Genomic DNA, 16,458 nt, shown 5'->3' with positions numbered 1-16,458 from the left:
GTGACTGCCGTACGGCAATACTTATGTCCATACCCCGCCGACACCCCAGTTAAGGACATGATTACAGAAGCACAATGCGTTCTTGACATTCATTCCACCCTGACTTCACAGACTTCGGAAGTGACGTTTAATATCAGTGACAAAGACGAATCAAATCAATTGTAGAGTCTTGTATCTGAAATTCAGTCCCTTCAGACAACAGTTGAAAGCATGCATGCATCCTTTCAAACACCTGAAAAGTCACAGAGTAATATCCCTTCTTGACTCTCTCAAACCCCTACCCATCAATTTTCCCCAAGTCCCTGCTCAAGTAGACATAGGTTCCCATTCCGAGCACCGTCCCATCATCAGGATGTGGCCTTCCCTGCTCTAGCAGTCTAACGTCCCAACTTGGATACAACTAATCTGCTAGCCAGTCAAAATTTATAACACCAAATGGTCTGTTAGCACCATGCACAAAACTGCATGTACTTTACAGAACAGGAAAAAGACTGGTGTTATCTGCTAGCCAGTCAGTTCTGCTACTGTTTGGTGTTACCTACAGTATACTATGTTTATGAGAGACTTATCATATAGGGTTTATATGGTGTTATATTATTTTAGTATTTATGCACTAAGTTGTCTATAAGGAACATGCTAGTAATCGGGTTAGGGCTATTAGCACTTGATGGAGACTTACTTCATGGTGTTCGCCATTGACTGCCACGTCGGCTAGATGTGAGCTTTATTACTTATAATGCTATTTACTGGAAACATATTTCATTTATATTTAGCCTTCATGATTAGAATGTACTCATCGAACATTTGTCTCGTATTGTAGTTGGTACTGAGCCCATTGTATTGCTTATACTTTGTATGTAAGTTAAGGCCACTCACTTGACAGCCCTTAGCCATCGATAGGATGTCAGAGACATCATCATTAGAAATTACTTAATAATTTCTATGCATGTCCTTTCAGTTTGGGTGGGCGTGACTAATGCCCTGGTCGTAAGATGCCCCCTCCCCACCAGGCCATGATGTTCCCCGGATCTGACAGACGGCCAGAGCGGGTCTAGAGAGGGAGTGAGCACCACCTCCAACTAGTGATTCATCCCGAGATGGGATTGACTGTGTTTTTATAGTTAATTATGTTTATGACAACTAGTGTCAGTTTGTTTATCTCCATTGCCATCCTCTTTTCTCTTTCTTTCTTTACATCTTAGTTATGAATATATACCTCGCATAACTATATATATATATATATATATATATATATGCCTTTGGTGTAATCCTATTCGTTTGCGTGTTGCCAGGAGCTACTGTAGAAGTAAGGTAGGGTCTGTATACGTCACGGCGCATTTTGGATACATGTGCCGAACGACCGAGTATCTCAGTGTAGGTAGTTGACCCCATTACAGCCGAAGAACCCCTGCTCCCCTTAAGACTAATGTCCCCTGGGTGGGAGCGATTAACCTGGGGTAACACCACCATGCACCAAACTGAATGTACTTTAAATACAGAACAGGAAAAAGACTGGTGTTATCTGCTAGCCAGTCAGAATGTTTTACACCAAACATTGGTCTGTTAGCACCATGCACAAAACTACATGTACTTTACAGAACAGGAAAAAGACTGGTGTTATCTGCTAGCCAGTCAGAACTCATTAAATCGAATGGTCTGTTAGCACCATGCACAAAACTACATGTACTTTACAGAACAGGAAAAAGACTGGTGTTATCTGCTAGCCAGTCAGAATGTTTTACACCAAACATTGGTCTGTTAGCACCATGCACAAAACTACATGTACTTTACAGAATCTAGAGGAAAAAGACTGGTGTTATCTGCTAGCCAGTCAGAATTTATTAAACCGAATGGTCTGTTAGCACCATGCATAAAACTGCAAGTACTTTACAGAAGAGGAAAAAGACTGGTGTTATCTGCTAGCCAGTCAGAATTAATTATACCAAATGGTCTGTTAGCACCATGCACAAAACTACATGTACTTTACAGAACAGGAAAAAGACTGGTGTTATCTGCTAGCCAGTCAGAATTAATTATACCAAATGGTCTGTTAGCACCATGCACAAAACTGCATGTACTTTACAGAACAGGAAAAAGACTGGTGTTATCTGCTAGCCAGTCAGTTCTGCTACTGTTTGGTGTTACCTACAGTATACTATGTTTATGAGAGACTTATCATATAGGGTTTATATGGTGTTATATTATTTTAGTATTTATGCAATAAGTTGTCTATAAGGAACATGCTAGTAATCGGGTTAGGGCTATTAGCACTTGATGGAGACTTACTTCATGGTGTTCGCCATTGACTGCCACGTCGGCTAGATGTGAGCTTTATTACTTATAATGCTATTTACTGGAAAAATATTTCATTTATATTTAGCCTTCATGATTAGAATGTACTCATCGAACATTTGTCTCGTATTGTAGTTGGTACTGAGCCCATTGTATTGCTTATACTTTGTATGTAAGTTAAGGCCACTCACTTGACAGCCCTTAGCCATCGATAGGATGTCAGAGACATCATCATTAGAAATTACTTAATAATTTCTATAAAGGTCCTTTCAGTTTGGGTGGGCGTGACTAACGCCCTGGTCGTAAGATGCCCCCTTCCCATCAGGCCACGATGATTCCCGGATCTGACTGACGGTCGAGCGGGTCTAGAGAGGGAGTGAGCCCCAACCCCAACTAGTGATCCATCCCGAGATGGGATTGACTGTGTTTTTATAGTTAATTATGTTTATGACGACTTGTGAGAGTTTGTTTATCTCCATTGCTATCCTCTTTTCTCTTTCTTTCTTTACTTCTTAGTTACATGCATCGCATAACTATATATATATGTTTTTGGTGTAATTCTATTCGTTTGCGTGTTGCCAGGAGTTACTGTAGAAGTAAGGTAGGGTCTGTATACGTCACCAGGTGCATTGTCGATATCTGTGCTGAACGACCGAGTATCTCAGTGAAGGTAGTTGACCCCATTACAGCCGAAGACCTCCCCCTCCCCTTAAGACTAATGTCCCCTGGGTGGGACGATGAACCTGGGATTACACCACCATGCACAAAACTGAATGTAATTTACAGAACAGGAAAAAGACTGGTGTTATCTGCTAGCCAGTCAGAATTTATTAAACCAAATGGTCTGTTAGCACCATGCACAAAACTGCATGTACTTTACAGAACAGGAAAAAGACTGGTGTTATCTGCTAGCCAGTCAGAACTCATTAAACCAAATGGTCTGTTAGCACCATGCACAAAACTGCATGTACTTTACAGAACAGGAAAAAGACTGGTGTTATCTGCTAGCCAGTCAGAATTTATTAAACTAAATGGTCTGTTAACACCATGCACAAAACTGCATGTACTTTACAGAACAGGAAAAAGACTGGTGTTATTTGCTAGCCAGCCAGAACTTATTACACCAAATGGTCGGTTAGCAACATGCACAAAACTGCATGTACTTTACAGAACAGGAAAAAGACTGGTGTTACTGCTAGCCAGTCAGAATTTATTAAACTAAATGGTCTGTTAACACCATGCACAAAACTGCATGTACTTTACAGAACAGGAAAAAGACTGGTGTTATCTGCTAGCCAGCCAGAACTTATTACACCAAATGGTCTCTTAACACTGTAGCACCCATAATTTTTTGGGTAAATTAGGAAGTACTAAAATTTAGATTTCCCCTCCCTGTGATAGTTACCCCCTACAAACTCTTGGTGCTAATGAAGTTAAATGGCCTGTCACAGGAAGTTGACATGACTGAGCCTGTATTTTTGGAATGACATTGCTTTGTCCTCCATGTGTAACAGCGAGTAAAACCACCACATAACCCTTTAGCCGAGCTAAGCTGTCCCCAGAGTGAGCGAGATCTTCTGCAAACAGGTGACCCAGTGTTCACCTCCTTGTGTATGAACTCGCTCTCTGGGACTATGTCACTAAGTTGTTTAAACCTGTTGTCTTAGTGGTTATTGAGGAATGTTGGTGTTTTCCGGTAGTGAGTGGGCCGATCAGCTGGTTCATTTATCTCCTTATTTGGGCTGGGCAGGAAGTTGTTTTGTTTTAGTGTACTGTCCCCTGGCTCTATAAGGCTAGTTTACAGCGATCTGTGCCACTCACTTGACCGCCCTTAGCCATCGATAGGATGTCAGAGACATCATCATTAGAAATTACTTAATAATTTCTATGCATGTCCTTTCAGTTTGGGTGGGCGTGACTAATGCCCTGGTCGTAAGATGCCCCCTCCCCACCAGGCCATGATGTTCCCCGGATCTGACAGACGGCCAAGCAGGTCTAGAGAGGGAGTGAGCACCACCTCCAACTAGTGATTCATCCCGAGATGGGATTGACTGTGTTTTTATAGTTAATTATGTTTATGACAACTAGTGTCAGTTTGTTTATCTCCATTGCCATCCTCTTTTCTCTTTCTTTCTTTACATCTTAGTTATGAATATATACATCGCATAACTATATATATATGCTTTTTGTGTTATTCTATTCGTTTGTGCCTTGCCAGTAGTTAATGTAGTAGTAAGGTAGGGTCTGTATACGTCATGAGGCGCATTTTCGATATATGTGCTGAACAACCGAGTATCTCAGTGCAGGTAGTTGACCCCATTACAGCCGAAGAACCCCCTTCTCCTCAAGGCTAACGTCCCCTGGGTGGGAGCGATGAACCTGGGGTGACACCACCATGCACAAAACTGCATGTACTTTACAGAACAGGAAAAAGACTGGTGTTATCGCTAGCCTGTCAGAACTCATTAAACCAAATGGTCTGTTAACACCATGCACAAAACTACATGTACTTTACAGAACAGGAAAAAGAATGGGGGTACTGTATCTACTAGCCAGTCAGAATTTATTAAACCAAATGTTCTGTTAGCAACATGCACAAACTGCATGTACTTTACAGAACAGGAAAAGACTGGTGTTATCTGCTAGCCAATCAGAATTTATTACACCAAATGGTGTTACCACCATGCACACAACTGCATGTACTTTACAGAACAGGAAAAGACTGGTGTTATCTGCTAGCCAGTCAGAATTTATAACACCAAATGGTGTTAGCATAATGCACACAACTGCATGTACTTTACAGAACAGGAAAAGACTGGTGTTAGCTGCTAGCCAGTCAGAATTTATAACACCAAATGGTGTTAGCACCATGCACAAAACTGCATGTACTTTACAAAACAGGAAAATACTGGTGTTATCTGCTAGCCAGTCAGAATTTATTACACCAAATGGTCTGTTACCACCATGCACAAAACTACATGTACTTTACAGAACAGGAAAAAGACTGGTGTTATCTGCTGGCCAGTCAGAACTCATGAAACCAAATGGTATGTTAACACCATGCACAAAACTGCATGTACTTTACAGAACAGGAAAAAGACTGGTGTTATCTGCTAGCCAGTCAGAACTCATTAAACCAAATGGTCTGTTAGCACCATGCACAAAACTGCATGTACTTTACAGAACAGGAAAAAGACTGGTGTTATCGTTAGCCTGTCAGAACTCATTCAACCAAATGGTCTGTTAACACCATGCACAAAACTACATGTACTTTACAGAACAGGAAAAGACTGGTGTTATCTGCTAGCCAGTCAGAATGTATTACACCGAATGGTCTGTTAACACCATGCACAAAACGGCATGTACTTTACAGAACAGGAAAAAGACTGGTGTTATCTGCTAGCCAGTCAGAACTCATTAAACTGAAAGGTCTGTTAGCACCATGCACAAAACTACATGTACTTTACAGAACAGGAAAAAGACTGGTGTTATCTGCTTGCCCGTCAGAATGTATTACACCGAATGGTCTGTTAACACCATGCATATAACTACATGTACTTTACAGAACAGGAAAAAGACTGGTGTTATCTGCTAGCCAGTCAGAACTCATTAAACCAAATGGTCTGTTAGCACCATGCATATAACTACATGTACTTTACAGAACAGGAAAAAGACTGGTGTTATCTGCTAGCCAGTCAGAAGTCATTAAACCGAAAGGTCTGTTAGCACCATGCACAAAACTTCATGTACTTTACAGAACAGGAAAAAGACTGGTGTTATCTGCTAGCCAGTCAGAAGTCATTAAACCAAATGGTCTGTTAGCACCATGCACAAAACTGCATGTACTTTACAGAACAGGAAAAAGACTGGTGTTATCTGCTAGCCAGTCAGAAGTCATTAAACCAAATGGTCTGTTAGCACCATGCACCAAACTGCATGTACTTTACAGAACAGGAAAAAGACTGGTGTTATCTGCTAGCCAGTCAGAAGTCATTACACCGAATGGTCTGTTAACACCATGCACAAAACTGCATGTACTTTACAGAACAGGAAAAAGACTGGTGTTATCTGCTAGCCAGTCAGAATGTATTACACCGAATGGTCTGTTAACACCATGCACAAAACTGCATGTACTTTACAGAACAGGAAAAAGACTGGTGTTATCTGCTAGCCAGTCAGAAGTCATTAAACCGAAAGGTCTGTTAGCACCATGCACAAAACTGCATGTACTTTACAGAACAGGAAAAAGACTGGTGTTATCTGCTTGCCAGTCAGAAGTCATTAAACCGAAAGGTCTGTTAGCACCATGCACAAAACTGCATGTACTTTACAGAACAGGAAAAAGACTGGTGTTATCTGCTAGCCAGTCAGAAGTCATTAAACCAAATGGTCTGTTACCACCATGCACAAAACTGCATGTACTTTACAGAACAGGAAAAAGACTGGTGTTATCTGCTAGCCAGTCAGAAGTCATTAAACCAAATGGTCTGTTACCACCATGCACAAAACTGCATGTACTTTACAGAACAGGAAAAAGACTGGTGTTATCTGCTAGCCAGTCAGAAGTCATTAAACCGAAAGGTCTGTTAGCACCATGCACAAAACTGCATGTACTTTACAGAACAGGAAAAAGACTGGTGTTATCTGCTAGCCAGTCAGAAGTCATTAAACCAAAAGGTCTGTTAGCACCATGCACAAAACTGCATGTACTTTACAGAACAGGAAAAAGACTGGTGTTATCTGCTAGCCAGTCAGAACTCATTAAACCAAATGGTCTGTTAGCACCATGCACATAACTGCATGTACTTTACAGAACAGGAAAAAGACTGGTGTTATCTGCTAGCCAGTCAGAACTCATTAAACCGAATGGTCTGTTAGCACCATGCACAAAACTACATGTACTTTACAGAACAGGAAAAAGACTGGTGTTATATGCTTCCCAGTCAGAACTCATTAAACCAAATGGTCTGTTAGCACCATGCACAAAACTGCATGTACTTTACAGAACAGGAAAAAGACTGGTGTTATCTGCTAGCCAGTCAGAACTCATTAAACCAAATGGTCTGTTAGCACCATGCACAAAACTGCATGTACTTTACAGAACAGGAAAAAGACTGGTGTTATCTGCTTGCCAGTCAGAACTCATTAAACCAAATGGTCTGTTAGCACCATGCACAAAACTACATGTACTTTACAGAACAGGAAAAAGACTGGTGTTATCTGCTTGTCAGTCAGAACTCATTAAACCAAATGGTCTGTTAGCACCATGCACAAAACTACATGTACTTTACAGAACAGGAAAAAGACTGGTGTTATCTGCTTGCCAGTCAGAACTCATTAAACCAAATGGTCTGTTAGCACCATGCACAAAACTACATGTACTTTACAGAACAGGAAAAAGACTGGTGTTATCTGCTTGCCAGTCAGAACTCATTAAACCAAATGGTCTGTTAGCACCATGCACAAAACTACATGTACTTTACAGAACAGGAAAAAGACTGGTGTTATCTGCTTGCCAGTCAGAACTCATTAAACCAAATGGTCTGTTACCACCATGCACAAAACTGCATGTACTTTACAGAACAGGAAAAAGACTGGTGTTATCTGCTTGCCAGTCAGAACTCATTAAACCGAAAGGTCTGTTACCACCATGCACAAAACTGCATGTACTTTACAGAACAGGAAAAGACTGGTGTTATCTGCTTGCCAGTCAGAACTCATTAAACCAAATGGTCTGTTACCACCATGCACAAAACTACATGTACTTTACAGAACAGGAAAAGACTGGTGTTATCTGCTTGCCAGTCAGAATTTATTAAACCGAATGGTCTGTTACCACCATGCACAAAACTGCATGTACTTTACAGAACAGGAAAAAGACTGGTGTTATCTGCTTGCCAGTCAGAATTTATTAAACCGAATGGTCTGTTAGCTTCATGCACAAAACTGCATGTACTTTACAGAACAGGAAAAAGACTGGTGTTATCTGCTAGCCAGTCAGAAGGCATTACACAGTCTGTTTAGCAACGTGCACAAGTCTTGACTGTTGTTATGGGACAGGTAAAAGTCTGATGTTAGTGTGAAAGGCCTAAGAAATCACATTTCCCAGGAGGACAACAAGAACTACATTATCAAAGAAGTTTGTCTGTATTTTGCATTGACAGATGTTTAGTTCAACATTTACCTTGTACTACGTTAAGAGGACTCCAGAGATACCATTGTCACAGAATGTATTTACTACACCTTGCTATATCACACTAGCAATGCAGTTTCTTTTGGCAAATCAAAAATCCAGCTGATTTAGATTGGCAATTACAGATTGGAAGGTCGGCTGCTACTGTACTTCAACCTGCAGGGATTTTACTCATTACAAGTTGTTTTAAGTTTGTTTTTATTTTACTTCACCATATTCTTTCTTGTTTCTCGTTTGTTAACGAGTTACTTTTAAGTATCTTCTATCAATTATCGTCACTCAATTATGGCAAGCCTTGGCTGATTTTGTACCATCCACCTATTCTCAGATAGGGTGCAGCATAATGTTGTGATATATTAGTTATTATCTAATCGACCATTATTACTCACTGTATAATATCACCTGTCATGCCTGCTACCTACATACCAATAGGGTCAGCTTGTGACCCTTCCAGACTCCTGCTGAGTCTGCCTTATTTATGTTATTATATAATATAAGATATGAATGAAAACAGTTGTTATATGGGTACTCACCAAGGAAGACATGATATAAATGGTTAACGTATACATTCGTTTCTTGTGTACTTATTTATTCAGGTTAATTACAGTCATCCTACTACTTACAATATCAAGGATTAAGTTTTTATTCCTATTTTGGATTACTTTACTGCCTGTGGTTATTACTTTCCGTGTGAGTGTGTCTGCCAGGCTCTGACTGTAGTTGTTTTCTTTCTACTGTTCACTGCTGTTAACTTTACTTTGTCTTTACTAGTGCTTTGCTACTGGGATATTTTACTATTATTACAGTACTTTGAACTCCTTCCGTCAGTTATACTTCAAGTTCAAGATGTAGGCTCTTCCGCCTCCAATTCAATTTTTACCTACACCCAGTACACCATCCACACCATGGATGCGGTGGAAGCAACTGTTTACGAATTATTTTATGGCGTCAGATTTAACGACGGCTACACCGGAACGGAAGCAGGCTCTACTTTTGCATTCTTTGGGCGCAGAGGGTCAGAGACATTTTTACATGTTACCACAGCCTGTTCCTCCACCTTCCACTACCCCTGCTACCCCTACTTCATCTGCTCCTGATACACCCGATATTTTCGAACAAACCCTACAAATTTCACAAAGCCATTTCCAACCAATGGTGAATATTGTCGCAGAACGTTTTCGATTCAGAAAAAGAGCACAACTGCCAGGGGAGTCGGTCGATAACTATATTGCTTCGTTACGCCAGCTGACCAAATACTGTGAATTCAACGTCTTCCCGGATGAGATGATCAGTGACCAGCTGGTGGAAAAGACAACGTCTAGTCGCATACAAGAAAGGTTACTACTAGAAAAAGACCTGACCTTGGGGAAAGCGATCGACATTGCCCTCCAAGTCAACTAGCTGTACATGAGGCCAGAGATCTCAACACTACTACAACACACCATGCAGCCACTGTTCGCGCCACTTTCCATCGAGCCAACCAACCCCAATCATGATTCGCAATCTACTGTAGACCTACCCTGCGCCAACCGCTGACCGCTCAACCAGGACTGTCCAATACTACTAGTACTACTCGGCATTGTGTTAATGCAGCCCTGGAGAAGCCTACGGTATATACAGTAATCTCAGCATGATACTAAGTGATCTCAACAGGTTTTTATCTCAGACTTCAAGCAATTTTCCATGTTTGCATGACAATGTGTTTAACTACCAGGTACTGGTGGAAGCAAATTGGTTAGCAGATCTTCACGGGACTGGTGTGACAATCATTATAATTGAAAAAATTATTTCCTGGAAGACTTGTGTATTGTGTTTTCTTTCCAAACTCAAATCCAGCTCAAATGTAGCACTAAGATATTATTATTCATGTTGACCAGCTTTCTGCAGTACTTCCCATTGATTAATCAAGACATTCTCCCAGAGGTACACCTTCCCCTTTCACATCCTACAGCACAACCCACCAGACACTGTGCTGTTTCCCCTGCAGGTTTAGGGTATGAAACTCACAAGCACTCTAGTCCCTGGCTCCTAAACTAACCTACTTCCCTTACCTCCGGGTAAATGCCCATCTAATGGTTAGCACACTTAGTGAATAACAGTATGTTCTTCACTACCCGTATTCAACCATTAAACCATAGGTATGTCGCAAACACCAGTCCCACATAACACCAAGGCAATTAGAAGATTTACACTGTAGGTCTATCAAATTATTTGTCTACATTTTCCCCAAATGTTCAAAGTATATTGAGACCCATGAATGGCCAGAAAAGATTTCAATGGACAGAGGAGTGTCAAGATTCAAAATCCAAAAAAGGAAACATTATGTAACCCTCCCGTACTCCATATGCCTGTACACCAAGGTCAGTTAATCTATAAAATGACACATTATAAGTATCAAAAGGTTGATACATAACTCAAAGAGTTAACAGAAAAGAAAATATTCTTGGTTATTACTCCAAAGTTTTATCGCCTCCATGCAAACTTTATAGTGTAACAAAACTTGTTAGTATTTGGCCTTCTGATCAATAAAAATACCTTTAAGCATCTTCTGAAAAATGTTAAATTTGATGCATTTGTTGATCATTCAGCAATTGTCAGTATGTTAAAATCGAAACTAGAACCACCCACTTCCCGAATAAGAGAACTTTGTTCAAATTGTCTGAATTTAGATTCCAGGTGGACTACAAATAGGTCAGCGAACTTGCCTAAGCAGATTTTCTATCTCGCGCCGCAAGAAAATGACTCAGAAATCGATAAAATTCTTCTCTATCCAATATATTGAGCGACTTAAGAAAAATTTAATGGCTAAAATCATTCTTGCCTATAATCTATCACTTGATAAAAAGGAATTAAAAATTCGACAAGAAATGTGTCCTTTCTTTAAGCCAATAATATACGATTATATATTATCATATATTACCACATGAAGTTAAATTTGTTTGTAATATTCTCTCGAGGGGTGAAGAATTTTTAATATGTGACAGGCATTTGTTTCGTATTCTTTTCATGACAGACCTAAATCAATGGTGATCTTACAGTGGGTAATACCAGAAACCACTAGTGTTCGACCGATAATATGACAATTGGTTTTACCGATTACCGATTAGTTCATGTGACAATCGGCCAATTACCGATTACTTCATTGTTTTGCGGAACTGACCTAATGCTACGAAATGAAGAAAAAGTTAGGGCCAGCTTTTACAACTGGTATGATAACCATTATAAGTGTGTTGCAGGAAAGGTTGCTGGAACAGAAGAACGCTATTGTAGAGTATTCCAGCTTGTATGACATTCGTGTCATGACAGCCATGCAACCAATGGAGGCTGGCTAGCACACTAGTTGTGACATTACGACGTTTCGAGGAAATAACCCGAAAGGCGTCCTCCTCCTCAGCATCCACCTCTATGATCATTCCGTCGTTGTCCATGTTATGCCGGTCACTTGAGAGACACACATATGACCGAGGCATTCAAACTTTAACTCAAGGCATGCTTGAATCATTGAATCGGCGGTTTTCTGATATGGAAACCAACAAACTGCTAGTGGTTTCCACGTTTTTGGATCCTCGGTAGTAAACTACTCTACTGGCTGATAGAGGAGTCTGCACCCAGTGCCCAAACACCAGAGACGGAGGCGGCCGCAGCTAACGAAACAACGTCTGCAGCCTGTGATTTGCATGAAGATGAGTATACTGCCTCTTTAAGGGAGCAAGGTGCACAGGCAGCACATACTGCAGGTTCTGGTAGCCCCAAAGAAAAGATCGACATATTTCTAGTGGACACCCCTTCAAAAACGGGATGGAGACCCATTAGAATGGTGTAGCAGAGTGCTATTTTAGCCACTGTTACTATTTCTCCCCCATGTGGTCAAACTCCTCCATTTGTATTGGTAATCATGTAAATAGGGCATTGACTTTCTTATACAATGGATGTCTGTTGGGAGTAAGTAGTGGTTAACTAGAGAGACAAGGAGTCTATCTCTGGCCTGACTGTTTATCTTTTATCCACTTTTCTTTCTTTGTTTCCATTTATTAATTTTCTTGGCTCTGATTACTTCTGAGCTTCCTGTTCTCACCCCTTATGCATTCCTGCGCTCCCAATGTGTGTTTTGTGGTAACACCTCTAAAGTTATACCTGTTAGGGAGCAGCATCTGGCTTCTCTCAACTGTAAAGGCAAAACAACTCTTCTTTGTTTGTGGTCATCGGCCACCCTATAATTCTAAGGGTGAAGTTAAGATGTTTAGGGCTTAAAAACCTACCAACATCCAATGGATGCATCTCTCATCTGCTGACACAAGCAGAGGCAACACCTTTACTACTCCTGAGAGAGAGTTGAAGACTTTTTCTTATGTCTTCATGTATTCCTGCATATTCTGATTATTCAGGTAAGCGTTTATTTTATACTTCTTGCAACTGCTTCCTAGGTTAGAGATATTAGTGTGACTGAGGCTTATTTAATTGCCATGTACAGGTCCTTTAATACTATTTTTGTTATATTGCATTTACCCCTGAAACTCCTTGTGAATTTGTTTCTATTAATTGTTTAACTATTTAAGCTCGTAATGCTCACTAAATATAATCCCACAATATTTAGGTGTCACATGGCAATTGAGTATTCTTCTGTATTGAGTATTCTTCTGTATTTAGTACATGTGCTAGAGTACTGTACATACACTGTTATCTAGTTTGCAACATTGTATTTAGGCTTGTTAAGTGTGACATGTTAACATGGTGCACATTATTTTTAATTAATATTCAATATGCCATTAAATTATTGTTAGTAGTGATCACCAAGGTCACTTTGTATACAGTTTAATTGTTAACAAGTTCTGCCATACCCCCCCTATGACAGTAGCTTAATATTTTGTGGGTTAGAACTGCATACTTCGAGTCCCTGAGGATCTCTGTGCGTGGTACCTTCCATTACCATGGTAACAGAACCACAATAGGTAATGATGTATGGGCAGTAGTGCTTATTTAGACTTTGGAGAGTCATAGTAAAGCATTTGTTTGTATACCTGTACTCTTAAACATGTATTGTTGTGTGTTGAATTAGTGATCTGCTAATTAGGTTGAGTTATAGCTGTATTTAGGTCACTGCTCATGAACTGTTTAATTGTTGTATCATGCAAGGATTCTTGTGTTAGGCATTTTACATATATATATATATATAGGGGTAATGCCCCTGCTGTCTTCATGATCTTGTATTATAGCGTCTAAAGATCATGTATAGGCCTGTCCCATTTACTGGCTTATTTGTACATAGCTTTTCTATTATCTTTATTATAATTTGTTTATCACTTTTGGTTTGCTACTTGCGACAGGAGGTTACAAGGCCATATGTCATTTTTAGATAGTTTAGCACATGTAGTTATGGTCATTCCCTCCCTGCATTGGTTTAGTTGTACATACATGTATAGGGTTAGTGATGTACTGTCCATTGCTTTGTTTACTTATTATTTCTTTAGTTATTGTTTATATTATTTTGCTTCTTTAGTTATAAAGTGGGTCGACTATAGTTCGGTTAGTTTATTTTTGCATCTCTCATCTGCCGACACAAGCAGAGGCAACACCTTTACCACTCCTGAGAGAGAGTTGAAGACAATTTCATGTATGTCTTCATGATATACTGCATATTCTGATTATTCAGGGGCAACACCTTTACCACTCCTGAGAGAGAGTTGAAGACAATTTCATGTATGTCTTCATGATATACTGCATATTCTGATTATTCAGGTCGTACTGTATACATGTACTCTGAGATACACACTCTGTTGATGGCCTTGGACATTTAGACGCCGGGTAATACTTATAGACGCCGGTCGTTCCTATATAGACGCTGGTTGTATTGAACTACCTAGGGAAGGGGCTACTCCACCCGATGGTTCCCCGAGCGGTCTAAAGACGCTGGATCAGAATGACAGCGCATATGTCCGAGTGTAGTATTTTCTAGTTATATAGTGTCGTTAGTCGTAACAGACTACAAGAGAGAGAGTTTATTGTATTTGGCCAGTTTGTAGTTGTGGGAATGCTACAATGCATTTGTATCCACACAAACTGAGTTGTTATTATTATAATTTGTGTTTATGATTTCATGTGTTCATACACAGACCGTATAGTTAATAGTATTTCCAAGTTTCAAGGATTGACTAATCCTCTGCCAGAGACAAGAAACTATTGTGTTTGTGCCAGCTTCTAATTGTCAGTTTACTTAAATTATGTGTCCACTCTTCCTGACTTCTGAGGTTTGTTACCACTGGTTGACAGACAGTACTAGATCATTGGGTGGTATTTAATGTAAGTCTTTGTTTATGCAGGAAGTATGTGGGGGATAGTCTCATGGCTCTTTGGGTAACGGGTGCATTATGTTACTTTGGGGAGTAAAAGATACTTTACCCCCAAAGGGGTTCCTTTGTTTAAGGAGGGATGACCACATCCTCCTATCAAACAATTAGTTAAGAATTAATTGTATTAAAATAGCTCCGGACAGCAGTGATGGACCACTCATTCACTGACTTCTGTGAGGGAGGCATGACCTGTTACCAAGAAGAACATTTATATTAACTGTTGTGATCTTTTGGATCAAACAGGTCTTTTCTAGACTTATTGATATACACTATTGATGGCCTTTAGTGGTTAGACGTTGGTCAAGCCCTAGACGCCGGTGGGTCGTATAGATGCTGGTTGTATCAAAGTGCCTAAGGGAAGGGTCTACTCCATCCCGATGACAACTTGTATGCTTTAAGACGCTGGATCGGAAGACAGTGTTATGGCCGAGTTTATTTTGTTATATTAATTCAGTGTATATCTAGTGGTTTGTAGTCCTGATAGAGACTGTAGGTATAAGAGAAACCACTTTGTACCCTGACTACGTTGAAGTCAGATAAATGCTTTATTCGAGGACAATTGGACCGTTTCCCTCGGAGTGAATACAGTAGTACTTGCTGCCCACAGGAACTGTCTTTGAATCTTTATTATTGTGTTTATCATGTAATGCGCCTATACACCTAAAGGTTGTAAACAGTCGACCCCCGCCGCTCCTTGATCTTATGTATCCTGCGAGTGGTTGTTACACTTACAAAAAGAAAGAACATTATAAATGACAAATTTTAAACTGACCTTGTTTGGTTCATGTCATTGATTCTTTGGTCCAACTCATGGATCTGCCAACCAAGAAGGAAAAACAGAATGATTTTGTAAGTAATCATTGTCAAACCTTAGACAATTCAAAGCCAGCAGGATATTCCTTACAGGCAAACAATTTGGGGCAAAGTTCATATTTCTGCAGAAAAGCAACAACCTCTTCATTGCTTTGTATCTTCCAGGGAGCTGCTACTCTAACGTAGCAGCTCCCTGGTATCTTCTAACACTGATATCCATTATATATTCACTCAGATGAAAAATCAGATTTCAGCTTGCATTGTAGGTAAATAATGATCAAAAATAAGCCATGAAATCCTGAGGGAATAACATATGATCAAAAATATTTTACTATCCAAGGCTATGCTTGCAGTAAATGTTTCATGTCTGTTGGAATCTCATAAATCATTTGCTTTCCTTGAGAAACCAACCTCAATTCAAGGTCTTTGCAAACTTTGACCAAACTGGTTCCAATCCACAGAGAGCATTGTTATCGAAGTAATCAAAATGAGTCCCATGGGTAAATAAACTTTTCACACACTACCATATAAACAGATAACTCATTTCTTGGAGCACATAACTTGTTTTCTAAAGGTGATGGTTACTTTACTATTTCAAAATACTCAAGTCTGAGACAACTTACAAATGGTTTAGTATGGTTCAATCTTCAATAAGATGAGATATATCAAGACATAAAAATATACAGTGTGTTTATTAATCTCAACTTTCATGACAAATTAAAAGCTCTTTTTCAACAGCTTTAATGAAGTGACAGGTCAACCAAATACACAAGATAATTAAATTAATTAATTTTAATTTTCAGGTTTATAGTC

The 16,458-nt window shown here is 39.8% G+C and overlaps 1 protein-coding gene and 1 long non-coding RNA gene across 7 annotated transcripts in view; one reads left to right on the top strand and one right to left on the bottom strand.

Annotated features, from left to right (window-relative positions):
- Positions 1-16,458, bottom strand: part of LOC139969395 (uncharacterized) — a 62,062-nt gene that overhangs the window by 20,140 nt on the left and 25,464 nt on the right. For all 6 annotated transcript variants that reach the window (XM_071974319.1, XM_071974321.1, XM_071974320.1 and 3 more), the window contains one exon: positions 15,605-15,648. In XM_071974319.1, the coding sequence (XP_071830420.1) occupies positions 15,605-15,648 (44 nt within the window). The remainder of the gene's footprint in view (positions 1-15,604; positions 15,649-16,458) is intronic.
- Positions 7,319-14,194, top strand: LOC139969408 (uncharacterized). The gene is made up of 2 exons (XR_011793720.1): positions 7,319-12,870; positions 14,050-14,194. It is a non-coding gene; the product is annotated as an uncharacterized lncRNA (long non-coding RNA).

The sequence above is a fragment of the Apostichopus japonicus genome, chromosome 7, assembly GCF_037975245.1.
Source record: "Apostichopus japonicus isolate 1M-3 chromosome 7, ASM3797524v1, whole genome shotgun sequence".
In the NCBI taxonomy this organism is placed as follows: Eukaryota; Metazoa; Echinodermata; class Holothuroidea; order Aspidochirotida; family Stichopodidae; genus Apostichopus; species Apostichopus japonicus.
Note: the sequence above shows the minus strand (reverse complement) of the source record. Positions and strands in the feature narration are given on the sequence as shown.